Source organism: Pseudonaja textilis, chromosome 2, assembly GCF_049901715.1.
Source record: "Pseudonaja textilis isolate UNSWEBS1 chromosome 2, rPseTex1.2, whole genome shotgun sequence".
In the NCBI taxonomy this organism is placed as follows: domain Eukaryota; kingdom Metazoa; phylum Chordata; class Lepidosauria; order Squamata; family Elapidae; genus Pseudonaja; species Pseudonaja textilis.
In genome coordinates this window covers 229585946-229604884 of record NC_141991.1, presented here as the reverse complement: position 1 = coordinate 229604884, position 18939 = coordinate 229585946, and the positions used below count along the sequence as shown (strand labels likewise).

Sequence of the window (18939 nt, the reverse complement as noted above, 5' to 3'; positions counted from 1 at the left end):
TTTGGTTTTCATTCAGTTTGACAGATGGTAAAACTGCATGGCCTGCAAATCATCTTCCAAATTAGCATTTACCTGTTCCAAACATTTCATACCAAAGTTTTTTGTTTACCTCAATGTGTAAGAAGTGGTGATGTCACCTTTTTGTACTAGTAGTTCCTCATCTGAGTAATAGATGTACAATACTGATTCATTTTACATGTGGATATTTTGTGTGCATAGGTGGTGTGGGAGAGAGGTGCGAAACAACTGTATAATTCAAAGTTGTGCTTGACTGCAATTTTTTAATTTTGTAATTAATATATTGTGATTGACTCCTACTATTATAGACATACAAGCTCATGAAGTTGACATCACCACCATTTATATAAATTGCTGTGATTCATGAAATGATTTTCTCCCTGCTTAAATTCAGATTATATTAATTTTAAAATGAACATCTATCTTAAAAATGTAGAGTCAAGGAACTAACAGTTGATCCCAGTGCTGCTGGTGACGTCCGTCCTATCATGCATCATGCTCCAAATCAGATTGATGACTTGGATGCACAGTGGGGTGTTGGGAGCTCACCTCAGAGAGATGATCTTAAACTACTTTGTGAACAAAATGTGAGTAACTCAGATATCACAGTTCTGGAAATGCAAATTTTAGTTTAGTTTTGATCAAGTTATCTAAACATTAAATTATATTATTTTGTATACATTCTTCCTAATCAAGCTTAGATATTTTGAGTCCATGTGGCCAGCACAAGTTTTTTTTATATTCTCATTTGAGTTTTTTTACATACATGTAAAATACATCCAAAGTTTGTCCAGTTGTTAGGATTCAGCCTTCAGACACCTTTGCCTGGATGACTTGAGAGTCTTCATTGACACTCAAAGTCCTAAGTGTCTTTGATTAGACTATTTGGGGTAAAAAAAACCAACAACCCTATGTTGTTAAATTTGATTTTGTTCATCAGTGTATATAAAACAAACATTTGAGTTGGTAAACAAAAGAACACAGGAGCAGCATTCTAGAATCTGCTATTTTGATTATTTTTGTTCACCCATTCACTCTAACATGGAAGTATTGATGGAGCCAGCATAAAAAAATAATCTATTCTTCAGGTAGGAATGTATGAGCAAATGAACCTGGAAGGAAATCTCCCTTGAGTTTTGAGTCCTGTTTTTTAGAGAAGAGCATTGGTGCCAGATTCATGATGTAAAGTTAGTGAAAGAAGAAAACGGTACAAGATAATGATCAGCTGGATCCTGCAGAATTCCAGTGATAGGAAAGAAGGAACTTCCTCTCACCATATTTTATAGCTTACTAAGCAGGGAGTGGGCGAGAATCTCCAACACCAACACAATCTCCTCTCACACGACAATTTCATTGCTTAATGAAGCAATTGTTGTTTCTCATTGTTTCTTTAGAATATTCTTTTTCACAATTCTTTTTTTTTTTTTACAATTAAAGTATTTCAAAAAATTGGACTGGATTTCTTGTTGTGGAATGCAGAGACCCAGAAAAAATGGAAAGAAATCTGAACATTATCAGAGTGGACTTTTTCCTCCAAAAATTGAAAACAAATGGTTATAAAGTATTACTCTTTTTTAAAAATGATAATTGAGTTGTGAAATAAACTGATCTCCACGTGGAAATCATTGATCAATTTAAGAACTAAGCCAACAAGGGAAAAAATGGAAAAAATTTGCTTCGGTCAAACAAATCTTCCTTTTCACGAGCCCATGAAACTGATCAAATGATCAAATAAGATATTGAGAGAAAAGCTGATAGAGGTAGAAGTTTTAAATTCAGGAAATGAAGTTGATTGAACAGTTTTTCATATTGCAAAATGTATGTTCTTAGTCTTCCTTTATATTTCTTTCAGAAAACATCTGCTTTTTGATACAATAAAGAATATTTAGACATATTGGTTTTAGTTCAAAGGTGATTATTTACTGTTTCCAATTTCTATGTGCTCTAAACAGACTAAAATGAAGGCAAATTCCTTAAGAGTCAACTACTCATAGCTCTTGTTTAAAACAGTGTTTTAAAAATCTTTCAAGCAATACTTTTACAAATATTAACTAAAACATCACTTTTTAATGATATAGATCAATTATACCTTTATAAACCAGTCAAGCTGTACATAAGGTATTTAATTACATTGAGACTTACATCTCAAATCTTGCCTCAGAAAAATCCATTTAAGTTTGCAGTATTTGATTGACACTGGATATATTAAAGGAAGTGCAAAATTACTGCGGTTACTCCTTGATGTTTATTCTATATGTTGGTTATCTGTACCACCAAGCAATAGTTGACAAATTATTACATGATCGGTTTATCATTATATAACTTCAGGTTGATAAAAGGGTAAGTGTATTTCAAAATATACTCAGCCATTTCTTCAAAATGTTGTTTCCTTTGCTTTCCATTTTGAAACTCATTACAGTGGCGTTTATTTCTTAAAGGAGGAAGAAGTTTCACCACAGTTATTCACTTTTCATGAAGCAGTGTCACAGATGGTGGAAATGGAAGAGCAAGTAGTAGAAGACCACAGAGCTGTCTTCCAGGTAAAAGTTATATGGGAGATTGCACAATATAAAATAAGAATCTCATGCACTAACTTTGTGCAAAGATGAGAAGTGTGATAGTGGAACTGAATTGCCTTATGGTTGGTGTAGTAGAGTGCATGCCCCTGCCAATTTGGTGAGAAGGAAGTGGTTGGAATGGGATGTATGTCAGGTTTGGGATACTGTCTGAGTGCTTAATACAGTAGCACCTCAAAAATCCAGTGGGATTGCTTTCTAAATAAACAATTTCACCATCCTAGAATGTCAGTTATTGTTGAAGTGATGGAACTTTTAGAAATAACTAATGAAAGAGCATATGGATGTAAAATTCATTGGCATGGTTGTCTCCTCAACAATGTTAAAATGTATTTTGAAGTCTCACCTGAAATATTTGAAAACTAGATCTGAACTATAAACATTTTTTCTTTTTACATTTGTATGCAGTTTCCAACTGGTTTTTATCATAGTTGTTTGCAAAGCAAGAATTGTTTGATTTGCCAGTTCTTGTTTAAATAACTGTGAAACGTATTGCATATTTTTAAATGGGCAAACTATTTTCAGTATTTGGTAATTGCAAAGAAAGTTGGCAGTAGGATTATTTCTTTATCCAAGTTAGACTTAGATACTTGATTTGGCTTTTTCAAACAGTTATAAAGTTTTTGTGACGTAAGGGGAAGCTTGGCATTATAAAGGATTATAGATTTAAAAATTACTATATAGATTTTTTTTGGTTTTAATTTGAGATATATGAACCAAATAAAGTACATGTAGTCCTCAACTTGTAGCAGTTTGTTTAGTGATTAAAGTTATAACAGCACTGAAAAATGTGACTTAATGACAGTTTTTCTCACTTATGACTATTACAGTATCCCCATGTCACTTGATCAAAATTCAGGTGCTTGGCAACTGACTCATATTTATGACCTCTGCAATGTACTGAGATTATGTGATCACCTTTGCGACCTGACAAGCAAAATCAATGGGGAGACCAGATTCACTTAACAACCATATCACTAACTTAACTGTAGTGATTCACTTAACAACTATGGCAAGAAATGATGAAAAATGGGGCAAAACTCACTTAACAAATGTCCACTTAGCTACAAAAATGTCCGTCTCTATTATGGTCATAAATTGAAGATTATTTTAGATGGAATTACATCATTTTTCTTTATTACTTTTTATGAGCTTAATATCACAAAGCTAAGATTATTTTTGGCCATTTCTTCTGTTGTTTAAGAATATGTTTTTAAAAAGAATACTGGAACCTTAAAAATCATTTTTGAGATGATTAGTTTGATATCATTTAAATTGATTTAAAATTCTCTGAGAATTTTAATTATCTTCTTCAAAACAAATCTGGTAATTTAAGAGAGATGATAATCCATTTCAGTTTATAACTGATAATTCTTTTCCTTGATCCAATTATTGTGTTTCTCTCTTTTCTTTGATGCTTTTAGGAATCAATTAGATGGTTAGAAGATGAAAAAGCACTCCTGGAAATGACAGAAGAAGTAGACTATGATGTAGATTCATATGCTACACAACTTGAAGCAATTCTAGAACAAAAAATTTACATTTTGACGGAACTTCGAGGTAGAGGCTTTTATCTTTTTTGGAATGCTTTTTGTGTATATGAGAATATTACTAGATTAACAGCTACATTGTTGTTAATTACATTGTTTTAGAATTTAGGTAGTAATTGTGAAAAGACTCCTTCCTTTTTCTCAGCAGAACAAAAATTAGGAAAATTTTATTAGGATCAATAGATCAATAAACATACATGTAAATGGAATTCTAGATAGTACACAAGGTTTTTTCAGTTGAAATCATAGTAGCATAATATCTCATTTTGGTTATTGAAGATTAGAGGATAACATACAAACACATACCATGTTAGTGGTACATAGTACCAATTTTTATCTGTCTCTATATGCCAAATTTATTATTACAATTTCAGTGAACGCATATTTGTTCCTGTTTCACTTTTTTTTTCAAACAATACAACTATTGAAAGTAATGCAAACTTTCTCATGAAATTCTTCAAGGAAAACATAAAATGCCTGTCAAGCTACAGACACTTGAATGTTATTATTCTGAAAAGTCTTCTGCAAATTTCTGAACTTGGCAGGTATACAGTAAGAAATAGGCCACTTAGAGGTAAAGCCAACATTGTGAGCTTAGAAATAATCAGAATGTTACATGATCTTGTAGCAGAGTGGCTGACTTTGAAAGATGGAAGGTTGGCAGTCTCACATCACCTCTCTCAGAAGTCTTTTTGGGGAGGGGGGGCTGCCCCCACCTTCAGTCCCACTCATCTTCAAGAGGCACTTCACCTAGCATCCTCAACCCTAGTTTGTGAAACGCCCCTCGCAATCTTTCTGACAATTAAAAGATTAAGCCTATTTTCTATAATGTAATTTCCTGACTGTGTTGCTTAGAAATATGTGGTTAAAGGTTTCAGCCCTTCCTCCCTAGGTCAATCTCTACTAGAAATAAGCAAAAGCAAACTTTATTTAAAAATAAAGGGAAAAAAGTTGTCTGAAATAAGGCAAACTACAAAAGGACACTGGTCTGTGAGAAACAGGCCTGCCCCACTTCAAAGCATAAATAAGTTATGCTTTATAATGCAAGATTCTGCTGAAATGGCATAACCTCATGCATACATTTGTCTTAATTTGTTCAGAAAAAAAAAGACTTTTGTGCAGGGCAGCAATACAAAGATTAACATTGCCAAACATTCCTTGTTAAATGTTTTTACCTACTTTTCTGTGGATAGCAGTTTTCCTGATTTCTGAACTTTAAGCTTCCTGGTATAGTAGGTTAATTCTGAGGTTGCTGGAGAGATTCAAAGAACTCCAGTACTCCTCTCAGCTTCTCTGTTCAGCTTCTCCCTTTTATTCCTCCAGTTCCATCTTTGAAGCTTCCCTTTTACTTTAAAACAGATTCAAACTTTCTGTATCAAAAAGGGAGAAGTTGGGATATCTTTCTGTAATTTGTAGCCTGCCACATGTATAGACAACATAGGAGGGTAGTAATCCTAACACATCTTAACAGTTGTGGAAAACTGATCCACTATCATTTACAGCAAGCCTTAGGTTCCTACAATTCTCATTCATCTTGTGTTTCATGTAGAAGACTTTGCTTTCATTTATATTACTTCCAACTATACCATATGAAGAAGGTATGTTTAGGTACCCTTTTGGAGTTGCAGGTAAGCTATGGTTTGATTTATTTAGAACAGGAGCAGAAGCTTTCAGTTTTCTCTTTGTGGCCATCCTGGTGGAGGAATAGAGAGGAGGTGAGTCTAGGGGTCCCAGCAGCCTTCAGGTTCTCCTTTAAGCTAGTTTAAAGATTATATCCAAATGAAGTTGTTGCCTCATGAATTGGGCATAGGAAACCCATTGAAATTATTTTATAGAACTTTCCCTTTTTTGTTACTTTTTAGATAAAGTGAAGTCCTTTCGCACAGCACTACAAGAAGAAGAACAGGCTAGTAAACAAATCAATCCGAAGAGACCACGTGCCCTTTGAGGCAAACTTCTGCTGCTAAAAGATGCCTGAATCTTCATTGCTATACCACGCAGCTGGTTGGAAATGAAGTAGTAAGAAGTCTCATCTACTTGAAAGATCTAAAACTTTTGAAGTGTCTGTAGAAATGTTCCATTTCTTCCTCCCCCAGCCAACATTTCAGTTGTGTGGAACGCTCCTTAATGTCTGGAAAATGCATCTAGACCAGATAGCACAGCCAGGCAGGTTTGGGAGCTGGGAAGCACTTTTGTTTCAAATGTTTTAACGTACTCAAAATTGTGAATCTTTTTATGTTTTGGAAATCTTTGCCAATTTTTTTTTTAAATAATGAAGTACAATGGTGGACTTGTAAAAACTTCACAGAATTTTGTTTCATTTAGTCAAATTGTTGCAAAGAACAGCTGTGCAGTTTTGTATTTGTATGCATGCCCACCTCATCAGTGATTGTATATACCTCTTCCTCTAAACAGCTGTGCTTACCTCTACGTGTTTTGTGCCTTGATCAAGGCAACCTGATCTTAAATGTCCTCTCTAAAGCACAGCCTTAATAAATGCCACTCTTTATTTGTCAATGTAAATTACTTTTACTATTTGTACATTTTAATGTGTGTTGTTTTGTTTTTCTTTTTGTGACTAGTTCTTCATTTCATAGTTATGTGCCATATCATTGATCTGGAATTAAAAACTGTCAGTGTGGATTGACAGTGAGCCATTTCATTTTTTTTCTCTGTATAAATCGGGAATCATGGTTTCTTTCAATGCCATAAAGAGTGAATCTAACATCTTCTTTGTAAAGAACAAAGCTATAAATTAGTGAATATGTAATAAAATGGTTCTGGATTATGAAGGAGAGTTATATCTAGAGTAGTGAAGATTTACAATATGTGTCCTAGAGGGTTGTCCAAGTAAAAATGCAACCTGATCTCTACATAAGAATAGAAGAGGTATCCAAAAATAGGATATCAAAATAACCCTTTCTCTTCCTATTAAAATTGGCTTTTTGATGCATGACAGTTTACATGTGCATTAATTGTAGTTTGCAAGTAGTTAGTACTGTTGCTTTAAAAGAAAGTAGCTAATATGTATCTTCCAGTTGTACAGTGCCATCACTTGAAAAGTGGAGTGAATTAGTATCTTTTGAGGATTGGCACAATATATACTCCACATGCTGAAAAATATTCCATGAAGCCTAAAGCCTTCATAAATGGCACTGTGTGTCCAGCACTTTTAAGGTGGTGGCACTAATTTTTTCCAAATTGCTGTCTAAAAGAATTACCTTTTTATGTCTTTTCTTTAAAGTCAGATTTGTTCAGGACTCTCTAGGAGTTAGCTCTGTTCCCAAGATATATATTCCAGGCACTCACTTCAGCAACAAACATTACTTGAAACTGTTTCATGTTTTGTTTCTGGAACATAATCCATCTGTGCTGTGACTGAGGGAAATACAGGGAAAGCAATGACAAGAGAGTGTAAATAAGCCAATGTTTTCAGTATTTAAGATAATTCCCATAAGAAGGTAGGCTGTGGAAATCCCTTGCCATTATCTTGATGACAAAGCACCTGTAAACATGAAACTGAAATAGCAATGTAGATTTTACACAATTGTGTTTAATAAATTTAATTATGAAATATAAATTAGAAATGAGAATTTTGCTTCTATAAAAGAACTATAAGTCTCAGACTGAGAATTGGTACACCTTTTTTCTAATAAGAATTGGCCGTTTGCTGAGTGAAGTATTATGTTTTCTTGACAGCTATTGACGTTGGTGGAAATATATTTATAGACCAGTTAACAACCCATGTTCTATTTTTGACATAGAATTTATTCTATGGTAGAGAATAAGGAATATTTGAACTAATTTTGGCTGAAGTATACATCAAGCAGGAAGGTAAAACTGATATACTTAAAAATGTGTGGTTGTTTGCTAGATCCTTCCTAAGCTTTTGATTTTGTCATCTGTGTGAAAATGCAAAGTCTTCTGTATGATATCCTTTCTGGAGGGCACATCATAAGGACTATGAGAAGACTTTTTAATCATACGTAAGGACATTGAGTTTTCTTCTGTAAGCTAAGTAATGTCTATTTGATTCACCAGAAAAGAAAATGACATTCTTATCCCAAGGTTAGATGAGGGGGGAAATCTCAATTGCTATAGCTTATGCAAATTTAAGTTGATCTCTGTTTTAAAGGCAATTTGCAGAAAAATCTGGTCTTTCAGGGAAAAATAGTATCACAATAAGAGAGAAGGGTATCCTTGTGGAAGCTATTTCAGAATACCTTTCTAGAAGTTACACTTACAAAAAAAAGCAGTTCAGGTTGTAGACATGGAAACTAGCAAAATAAGGCTGTAGTATTGTCCTGTTAGCTGCATGGTTAATTATTTCAAGACAAATTCCACCCCTCCCTCAAATATTAATGGTAGGCATACAGCATATTGCATGCAGATGATGCTGAGATCTGTTACTACTGCTGACAACAGTGAAAGCACTTTGATCTTTTTCTTCTGCAAGGAACACCAGTTACACTTAAACTATACATAATAAAGGCCAGAATAATTAACAGAATTACTAATAGGTATAAGTTTGAACAGGTGGCTAAATTTTTTTACGATGGATCCAGTCACCTGAGAATTGGAAAGCCTACCTTTTACATGTAGCTTAAATACAGTAGTTCAAGGAAGCATTTCAGGTTTTTAAAAATCCTTTTCCATATGAAGGAAGCATGTTATGTTCTAGCTTGGATGGGACTGACTGTGTATGAGGAAACTTCCAAGAATTGAGTTGTGAGTCCAATGCATTCCATTTATTGGTGGGCCTAATAAGGTTGAAATTGGACTGTGGATGACTGCATTCAATGTTTCACTAAAAGTGAATTCATCACTCCAAGGTCTGAACCAATTAGCAGATTCTTTCTATGCTCCTTGGAAACTAAAGGTAGAGCAGAAACTGCAGCAGTGTATATTTCCTCTCAGTTGCTGAAAAAATGGGATATGACTAAGCTGGAAAAACATCAAATCAGTCTTACACATAATAAGCATGCAAGAAGGTAAGTATATTGTTTGCTAGCATGGTTACACAATCCCCACTTGGCTCAACATGGTAAATTTACCTCAAAAGTACCATAGTATCAACCTTTGTGTGTGTTAATACTCTCTTTCAATAATTCTTTGAGAGAGATAAAAGTATAATGTTCCTTGGAAGCTTCTGCCCATAAGAAGCTGATGAATTTGGAAGCCCAGGCCTTTATTCTGCTTCCTTCATAAAGGAACCAACTCAAAAGAATATAAGAAAATAAAATGGTTCAAATTGCAGCAACCTGCTTGTTGCTTGGCACTTCTTGCTGCAATCCTGTGTAACTCTTTGAAAGGCCTATGTTGGTTACCAATAGTTTCCAGATTAAATTTACAGTGCTGGCTTTTATGGCTAAAATTATATGGTTTGTCAACAAGGTAGAATCATAGGCTGGAAAAGATCTTAAAGAAATCTAGTTCAACCTCCTGCCCAAACTATATATTTATTTACATTTATGAATTGCTCAGACGTGTGTTTTTTTTTAAACTGAATGTTAGGTAAAAGTTGTTTGCATAATTAATACAGAATGGAAAAAAGGAAACGTTAACTTTCTTTTCCAAATGACTGAATGTAGACTAACAAACTGAGCTTAGCATAATCAATATCTAGATGTGTTGTCAATTATCCTGATTATATTGCTGCATTGTGATTAGTGATGTCATCTGTTTAATAATTTAAGTTATAAAAAGTTTAGCTACATAGTATCTTAATAATGGGGTAAGAGTGTTGCATGTAGTTTAAGAATTAGAGACTTTGCTCTTTTAAGAGAAGTCTAATTTTATAAACCGAGCAGAACAAGGTATAGATTACTATTTGCTGCGCTCATTTGTAGAATTTTGATGTAGTAGTTAAGGCCTCAGATTAGAAACCACCAGGTGACCGTGAGTCCTAGTCCTGCCTCAATGACCTTGAGCTTGTCAGTGCTCTCAGCCTAGGAAGGAGGCAATACCAAACCCACTTCCAATAACTTTGCCGAGAATAATCCATAGACTAGTCCGGGGAATTGCCAGGAATAAACAGATAGGAAGACACACATGAATATATGCATGTGCGCACACACATACACACACAAATATTCAACCATGACATGAAATAGAGAGTATGGAGAAAATTATTATTGTACAATATTAAAGACTACATTGCAGTCTTGTAAATAAAGGTATGACTAGAAGTAATCCCTTTGATAGAAAATAATTATTGCAATACACAATGTAAAGAACATTTGGCCATTAAAAAAGACAGAGAATGTCAACTCTGAGAGTAGACAAAATCCTAACTTCCGTATCAGTTACGCATTTTTAAAAAATGAATAACAATATCAATACTTTGCTTGGAATATTAAGCACACTGGGAGAGGCTAGATGCTCTGGGATGCATTTCCAGATGCTTTTAATAATATTTATAAACGGATACGTTCTTCACCAAATAAAATCAAAAGAAGCAGAAACTGGATAACAACCAGTTGATGGTTGGTTGACATTCATTGTGAATATATTCTACTATAACATTTATTTATATAAATTAGTTCAATCTTCACAGCAGCTTTCCTGTAATCCCTTCAGGAAAAGTGAATCCCTTTTGCGTTGAAGCCATGAAGAACACTGAAAAATGAAAATATTCTAGTGTTAGTAAGCTTTAGATGGCATAATGGATGTTACTTCCAAATGGACACCATTTTTAATCTTCCACGCAGGAAGAACAATGTTTTTTTGTACATGTGGGAGATGACCAGGCAGAGTCCAATGGAAGGGTTGAGTGTGTCATCAGTCTAGAGATTGTTAGCATGCAATAAAAAATGATATTCATTTGAACCGCCTTGACTACTGATTTCCTGCACTTGACATTACACTTCATCTTGAAGCTAATTTTATTATATTGACTAGTTTCTTCCACTCAGATAATCTTCACAACTTTGCTTTTACCATGGCACATTCTTTTCCTACAGTTTTGTTCAGGGCAAAATCATTCGATAGAACCATTAGTGCCACTATATAAAGTGCAATATTAAGTAACAGCTGTTATTCCAGTAAATTCTCTATTTAAACTATGAAATAGAGTTATCTTGAAGTAAATTTGTTTTACCTTATAAAATCATCAATATCCATTACTCGGGCACGTTTTTCTGAATAGCCGGTATCTTTTAGGATTTCATGTGTAAGTTCAGCAATATTGAAATTTTCAGGAATTTGCTGTTGGCAAAATAGAAAAATATGTGACATGGTTCAAGACAAAGATGCTTTATAAAAGATTGTAAATAGATCAGAAAGATTTACCAAATTATTTTGTGAACAGTGAATTCTGTAATTCTGTTCGAGCAACTGTTTCACAGCATTTGAACTGCAATAATGAAAAAAGGAAAATCAGTTATAGAATTTTTTTTTTTTTGAAAAGTTTGAATTGTAAATTGTTCCTTTGCAAATGTCTTTCAGCTGATTATTTCTTTAACATTAGTTTGCACCAACATCTCTTAAGAGTTCTTACAAACTGACCTTACAAACTGACCTTCTTATACCATGTCCAAATAAAGCTTCATACTTTGTTTTTTGATACTTCACACTAACTGCTCACATTATTCTATGCAAGTGAGGTGTCTAAATCTTATAGACTATTGAATTTAACATATCTGCATCCCATCAATGGGAATACACATTCAATGAAATGATACACACTGTTGTGGTTTACTGGCAGCAGGTGTGGGCAGTTGAGGTCTCTGAGAGCGAGGACTCGGGTGAGGGGCCTGCGTGTGATGCAGGGAGGTGCTGCCTTTGGAGTTTGTGGAGTCTGGCAGCAGTGATGCAGAGGACCCTGAGGAGCCTGTGCCCAGTGTGTGCAGGGCTGCTCGAAGGAAAGAGCAGTTGGAGCAGCACAGGTGATTCAGAAGTAAGGCTGCAAGATGATGGCCTCTCCCTTAAGGGATAAAAGCCAGCCCTCAGAGATGGGATTCTTTGCAGGAAGCAAAGAAGTTCTTGCACTTCAAGTCCTTGAAGTTCGGCCTATCCTGGTTTGTTTTCGGAGACTTTTGCCTTTGAATATTTCCTTGCACTTAATTTTGTGTTCTTGCACAACCTTGACAGGGCTTGCTCTTATCTGGGACAATTAGTTTTAATAGCGCTTTGCTGTGAATGAACAGAATTTATAGAGATGCATTAAAAAGGTTCTGCTTTTATGTTTTGTGTTTGTTTGATTTGAACGAGGCTTGGGTCAGAACACACACTTAGAATGCTTTGAGTAACAAAAAGAAAAAGGCCTTCTGAGTCTCTTTCTCAAGAATGTCCAGACAAAACTGGGTATAAATCAAATCAACCACATTCTTCTATTCTCTGCTCTTGGTTAACAGCCAACACAAAATCTAAGAAATATACACTTTTGTCTAGTATTCATATAGAAATACACACTTTTAAGATTTCTGTGGTCCAAAAAACAATATTTCATCAACTTCTATCTTTTAGCAACAAAAATTACAAGCAAAACACTGAAGGGGGAATCAACAATCTCAGGAAAGTTCCAATGACAAAGCTGCAAGCAATTCAACATTTAAAAAATGTAACTTACTTGAAAATGGCAGCAAGTGTCTTGTTTTTTCTGACAAACACTATCCTCAGGAGACCATCCCACTCCTAAACATTAGAGATTAAACAGAAAGTTTTTTGTGTCACACATGAAGGCTGCTTTCTGTTGGTCACTATTAAGGTAACCTCTAACATCTTTCATCATCTTCCCTCTTTTTTTCATTTGTACTTTAATCTTAGCTCAGAATGTGTTCTATGATTGGTATTCATGGAAAGCGTGATAAGGATAATTGGATAAATTAAACAGTTTAAACTTTCCTTAAGATATAAATCATTTTGATTAAGAGCAGGTTTATTTTACTCATATCGTTGACTATATTCTTTCCTCATATTCTTCACCAATAGGTAATATTTTGATTTCCTGAAGCTATCTCCTCCAAATGAAGCTATGAATGCTTCCACATCCTATATACTTAGTTATCATTTAATGCTGTTAGTGAATAACAAAATATGAAGCATTAGAAAAACTTCACACAAAATATGGCACTCAAGCATAGTTGTCCAAATCTCCAAAGATAATGTACATATAAGGGATCCTAAGCTGTTTTCATGGATTTCAGATCATACTGATAAATCTCACCTGAAAGTTAATTGGAGGCGGAGGGTTCTTTGGTTCTATCCTTACAACACTGGATTCAACTTTGGGTGGTGGTTTAAAATTATTTTTTCCTACCTGTTAAACATAATAAAGTCAAGTGTGAAAGAAAGAATAACTTTATCTTTCTATTTTTAATTCATTTTGTTGTAATTTCTTTGAGTGTTGTGAACTACCAAGTCATTTAATAATAAAACAAATAAAAACCTATCTTCAATCTATTACAACTTCACAATTTTATACCCCTCCTGTCTATTATCTAAAATTTCAAAAACTCAGGATAAAATTACTTATTGTTTTGCTTACTTTCATTAGATGATCAACACGAGCTAACAGCTGAGTATTAACAGATAGCCTACAATATAGGTGAGAGCCTGGTTTTGCAACTAGGCGAAGAGCAAATTCTCTTTGAAACATGAGTACTGCACACCTGGAAAATAAACATTGGATGCAAGTTTAATATCACTCTGAATTAGCCCTATCCTGGAAAAGATTAAGAACTTGATATTTGTTCGGCTATGTTGATACAAATATACTACTGTCTGATAGGTTTTGAACCAGCTTAATGTTTTGAACTCCATGAATATCCAGTAGATACTCTAGGCTAGGTTAAATCATGCATCACTACTGGGTAGCTTAGTAAATGAAATTGAAAATATTGTGAGGACTTAGATGTTAAATGCAGTACGAGTATTATTATTGTAGGAAGATTTCAAATAGTTTAAATCACACAATGCTCCTGAAATAAAAAGTTGTTCTTAAAAGGTAAGAGAGGATTGATGTTTATAAATCATAGATTGATAAACAACATAGTTTGCTTCAACCCCTTCCAGATGAATATTTCTTTAAACTTATCTGACAATATTTATAGGCATTTCAGAGTTTGTGTAGGGACCCTCTAACAACGGTTTTAGAGAGATAGCCAGTTTGGTGTGGTGGTGTGAGTCAAGCAAAATATTTCCACTGAAAAGTAGATATATAGCAGCAGTCAGATAATCAGAGTTGGAAGGGACCTTGTATGTCATCTAGTCCAACCCCCCGCCCAGGCAGGAGACCCTACACCATTTCCAACAAATGGCAGTCTAATCTCTTCTTGAAAGTCTCAAGTGATGGTGTCCCACAACTTCCAAGGGCAAGCTGTTCCACTGGTTGATTGTTCTGTCAGAAAGTTTTTCCTTATTTTCAGGTTAAATCTCTCCCTGTTCAGTTTCCATCCATTATTCCTTGTCTGGCCTACAGATGCTTTAGAAAATAGATTGACCCCTTTCTCTCTGTGACAGCCCCTCAAATATTGGAAGACCGCTATCGTGTCTCCCCTCGTCCTTCTCTTCACTAGACTAGCCCAATTCCTGTAACTGTTTTTCATATGTTTTAGTCTCCAGTCCCCTAATCATCCTGGTTGCTCTTCTCTGTACTTTTTCTAGAGTCTCAACATCTTGGTCCCCAAACTTTTGGACGCCAAGGACCAGTTCCATGGAGAGAGGTTTTCCTGCGGACCGGACTGTGGCTTTGTGTGTTTCCTGCATCCCACAGATGGGACTTTGCTTGTTTCCATACCCCAGGGGTGTCCCCCCCCCAATATATAGAACTTGATTTCTTACAAAATTTAGTTTGTCACAGTGCTAAGTCTTTTCTAGATAAATGTGCTAATTTTAATCTGTAGGTTTAATCATAGTAATATTTGGATAATTGGATATTATTTCTAAAAGCACCTAAACTATATTAAATACTGAATATTTTTCTACATACCTAAAGAAAGGCCGATGCAGCAATAGCTTAAAAACAAAAGGAGAAGAAATCTGGGGGTGGAGAGATTAAAAAAAAAAATTGATTACTACAAGAGTAATACAAAAAGACAATGTCTTATTTTTCAAGTCTTGTTTTATACTTACTTGGTATGGCAAATTAGCCACACAAGCATCAAAAAAAGGAAGGTCACTTTTCAATACATCTCCAATTTTTATTTCAAGTTTGTTAGCCAAATGTCTGAAATGAAAATAACACTGTATCATTAATATATTTCCAAGAGAGGTTCTAGTTTAAAAAACACCGTGACTTTGCTATCACACAGAGCACTTACGTTCCCTGGACTCTTTTCTGAAGTTCACCAGCAAGCTTTACATCAAGTTCACAAGCAATTACCTGAAAGAGAATCATATATAAAATGTTGTTGTGGACATATCGTATATAACAAATCCCAAAATTACTTTATGTTGTTATAGAATTTTAAACAAATTTCTGATTTAGCTGTAAATATTAAGGTTCTTTCTTTAAACTTTGTAGTTGGATACCGATTTTCCTCATACATTAGCTATCCCAAGGGTGCTTTTTTTTCCAAAAAGCAACTAGACTTTCCTGTTTTTTTTCTTTGAAAATGTTTCATTTCTCATCCAAGAAGCTTCTTCCATTCTAACTGACTGGTGGCAAATAAGTTTATATTCTTTGCAGTCATTAGTCATTAGCGCTCTTACAGTTATCCTTAACCCTCTGAGAGTCACTGAGGCATTTAGGGCTTATCTGTATCCTCAGAATCACCTGAACCAAGGTGTAAATGAGTGTGGAACCTTCTTGGAACTGTTGCATTGTAAACAGGAGATAGGAAGTGTTGTATCCCTCCCCCCTCTGTTGAAGGAGGGTTGAATGGGGAGGGATACAATATAGGCTGTTGTTAGGCTTTGATTCTTTCCTTTTAGTTCTTCTTTTACATGATCAATCAATTTTTGTTTGATTATCTTTTCCTATTTTGTGCTATCTCCTTGTGATCAAACAGGGAAAGAAAAGCATTTCTTTATTTTTAGATTTACCTTTTTCACCTTTTCTAACATTTTCACTGTCATGTTGCCAGTTCCAGGACCCACTTCTAAAACAACATCTGTAGGGTATAAGGAAGCCTAAAGAATGAATAAAATATTATTACCTAGGCTTGTTAGCAATGCATATAGACAAATTTAATTGATATACAACATAATGTACAGGGGAAAGGGAATGGTCTTGTGGGACAGGAGGAGAGCCACACCAAAGCAATGGTCGGATAAAGAAGTTATGTCCAGAGCAAGAATGTAGCATGAATAAACATCTCAGATAGGATCCTCCCTAGTTCTTCTGAAGGGAAAGGAGAGGAATGCATTCAGACTTGCAAGATTCTGTTATTGTAGTTTCAGAAAATAATACTGATTTACATGACACTGGTTTCCTAGTGTGGCCTACTTGGAAAGGCCGAGATACATCGAGAAATTACTTACTAAAGCAGAATTCTATCAAGTCAAAAAGGTCCCTCTATTAAATGTGTACAAAGTATTTAACTTAATTTTTCTCTGATGTATCATCTGAGTACCAGATACAACCATTCTGATACTTTTTATATTTCTTTAAAAGGTACAAGGAAATTTGTATTGTGTACAGGTATAGTTGAACTTTTTTTTTCAAAATTTCATATTTTATTTCTTAAGTATTTTATAAAATTCTGTTTAGTGAGAAACAGATCTTTTGATTTCAATGAGACTTTCTAACTAAATAGGTATACATTAGTAGCTTCAAATACCACTAGTTTAATAATAATGTGTGAGAATAACTGATTTTCTTACACTGGATGATTGTGATTATCACTTACCTTTTCTATAATGGTGTTAACAATCAGGGGATTTTTCAAAATATGCTGACCAAGTCCAGTATTGAACCTAATGCCAACTAATAAAAATAAATTTTAAGATGCATACTGATAATGAGTCATTTTGTATCAAACTCTCCTTAGTTTTGTATCAAACTTGCCAATAGTTTTTTTTATACAAGTCTTAAATCATGGGATTATTTCTAATAATTTACTCAATTCAGAATTTGGCACCCTTGTCAGAGAAAGTAGCATCAGAACAACAAGATATGATTGAAGTTCCCAAGCTTTATCTTTAAATCTAGTTTTTAAAAATATTTTCTCACTCTTCCTTATAAATTTCTTCCAGCTCAGAAATATGCTTCCACATTGCACTGCTTGTGGATTGCACATTAGAAATCTTTCTACAAATTTTAAATCATGCTCAGATTAAGTGACTGTCTTGTTGTAATAGCCAATCTCTTTTCAAATTCTCTGGAATATTAGCTTTTAATATATATTAATATTGAGTTGAATGTGTTATTCCTTCCACCTGCTTTCTGAACTACTTACTGACTGTTTGCTATCCCTAAAAGAACACCTCCATATTTAGTGGTCTGCAATGCTCTTTCTTCAAAAGCTTTTCTATTCCTTCTCTAAATGTAGCTTACCTGGTTCTGGTCAAATTTGTTCAATTTTTGTTTCCTCACTTGAAGCACAAGATTCTGTTTTGCATATTTTTAGATTATGATTTTGGGGGGGCGATGAGGTCAGAGGAAATTTCCTGATTAAATTCCCCATGAAAAAAATCACTGTTCTTCTATAACCAAGGCTTTTATTATGGATAACCACTCCAGAGCCAGCTAAACTTTTCAGCTGCTGAATCATGGGTTCTGCTTTGCAGACCTGACCAATTTGGGGAAGTTCTACCAGACATTCCCCGCCCCCACCGCCCTTGATCTTTAAACTAATATCCGAAGAGGAAACTAGCTGAAAAGAGGCTCGATATGGAGTCATCACCATTACGAGGACTCCACAGTTCAGCCCTGAGCCATATGTGTGTGTGTGTCTGTGTGTGTACATACATACATACATACTCATTGCAGAATACCTTATGCCACCAGACTTGAAATTCTAGACCTAGCAAACCCTGAATTACTCCATCTTTGGTCCGATCTAAGTATAGTATATAAAATCATACATTGCAAAGTCCTACCTGTCAATGAATACTTCAGGTTGAACCATAACAATACAAGAGCACACAATAGATACAAACTCAAGGTTAATCACACCAAATTTGATTGCAGGAAATATGACTTGAGCAACAGAGTGGTCAATGTCTGGAATACTCTACCTGACTCTGTGGTTTCTTCCCCAAACACTTTAATCTTAGACTGTCTACTATTGACTTTCCTAAGAGGTTTGTAGGGGGCGTGCATAAGCGCACCAACGTGCCTACCGTCCCTGTCCTATTGTTTCTTTTCGTTTTTCTTATATGTACCCATTTCATGGATTCATAACTATGTTTATACTTATACCTGTTATCTTATAATCGCTTGACAAATAAATAAAACATACATACATACACACACACACACACACACATACATATATTCTCTTTCTATTAGAATCTGGATACTTCTGGGGGAAGATTCGAAATCACTTCTATAGCGAAGCCAAAGTACTCGGTACCCTCCAAATTACTATCACCATAGCGCCCCCTCCCCCGCCTGTGTAGTAAATGATACAAAGCTGCAGTCCGTTGCAGCCTGACCTCCCTCGCCCGAGAACTTCCTCTCACCAGGGCCTTTCCCTTTCCTTTCTCCACGGGGCGGTCGGGACCGCGGCTTCGTCTTCACCTTCGGCATGGCTCTGCCGGGCCTCCAGCATGCGAAGCTCGGAAGAGGAAGGCGAAGTGGGTGGAGGGGAGGGAGGGCGGGTTGGTCATCGCACGCGCGGGGGCTGCCGGGACGAGTAGTTCCGCCGTTCCTTCGGAAGCGAAAGCGGCGAAAGCGCGGGAGGACCCAA

At 35.2% G+C, this 18939-nt stretch overlaps 2 protein-coding genes and 1 long non-coding RNA gene across 10 annotated transcripts in view; 1 reads left to right on the top strand and 2 right to left on the bottom strand.

The window, feature by feature from the left end:
- Positions 1-6793, top strand: part of KIF2A (kinesin family member 2A) — a 52024-nt gene extending 45231 nt beyond the window's left edge. For all 7 annotated transcript variants that reach the window (XM_087927240.1, XM_026717089.2, XM_026717097.2 and 4 more), the window contains 4 exons: positions 455-605; positions 2457-2558; positions 4019-4154; positions 6007-6793. In XM_087927240.1, the coding sequence (XP_087783366.1) occupies positions 455-605; positions 2457-2558; positions 4019-4154; positions 6007-6092 (475 nt within the window). In that variant the 3' untranslated portion in view covers positions 6093-6793. The remainder of the gene's footprint in view (positions 1-454; positions 606-2456; positions 2559-4018; positions 4155-6006) is intronic.
- The window catches only part of LOC148127406 (uncharacterized), a 679100-nt gene that overhangs the window by 168311 nt on the left and 491850 nt on the right, over positions 1-18939 (bottom strand). The window lies entirely within an intron of this gene.
- On the bottom strand, positions 9121-18819 carry DIMT1 (DIM1 rRNA methyltransferase and ribosome maturation factor). Of its 2 annotated transcripts, XM_087927241.1 has the most exons (13): positions 18713-18819; positions 16936-17012; positions 16342-16427; positions 16130-16216; positions 15406-15467; positions 15218-15311; positions 15075-15124; positions 13632-13755; positions 13311-13403; positions 12714-12778; positions 11435-11498; positions 11244-11350; positions 9121-10762 (listed from the first exon to the last, which is right to left on the bottom strand). In XM_087927241.1, exons 4-13 carry the CDS (start codon positions 16160-16162, stop codon positions 10720-10722), a joined length of 735 nt encoding a protein of 244 aa, XP_087783367.1. In that variant the 5' UTR covers positions 16163-16216; positions 16342-16427; positions 16936-17012; positions 18713-18819; the 3' UTR covers positions 9121-10719. The 2 variants fall into 2 exon arrangements, with proteins under 2 accessions (XP_087783367.1, XP_026572909.1); XM_026717124.2 differs by lacking the exon at positions 16342-16427.

Coding starts and splice junctions, on each gene's coding strand:
- DIMT1 (XM_026717124.2), bottom strand. CDS start 18,779: ATGCCGAAGGTGAAGACGAAGCCGCGGTCCCGACCGCCCCGTGGAGAA. Junction 16,217..16,935: donor TTAACACCATTATAGAAAAG/GTAAGTGATAAT, acceptor TTCATTCTTTAG/GCTTCCTTATACCCTACAGA. Junction 15,125..15,217: donor TGGCTAATTTGCCATACCAA/GTAAGTATAAAA, acceptor CTCCACCCCCAG/ATTTCTTCTCCTTTTGTTTT.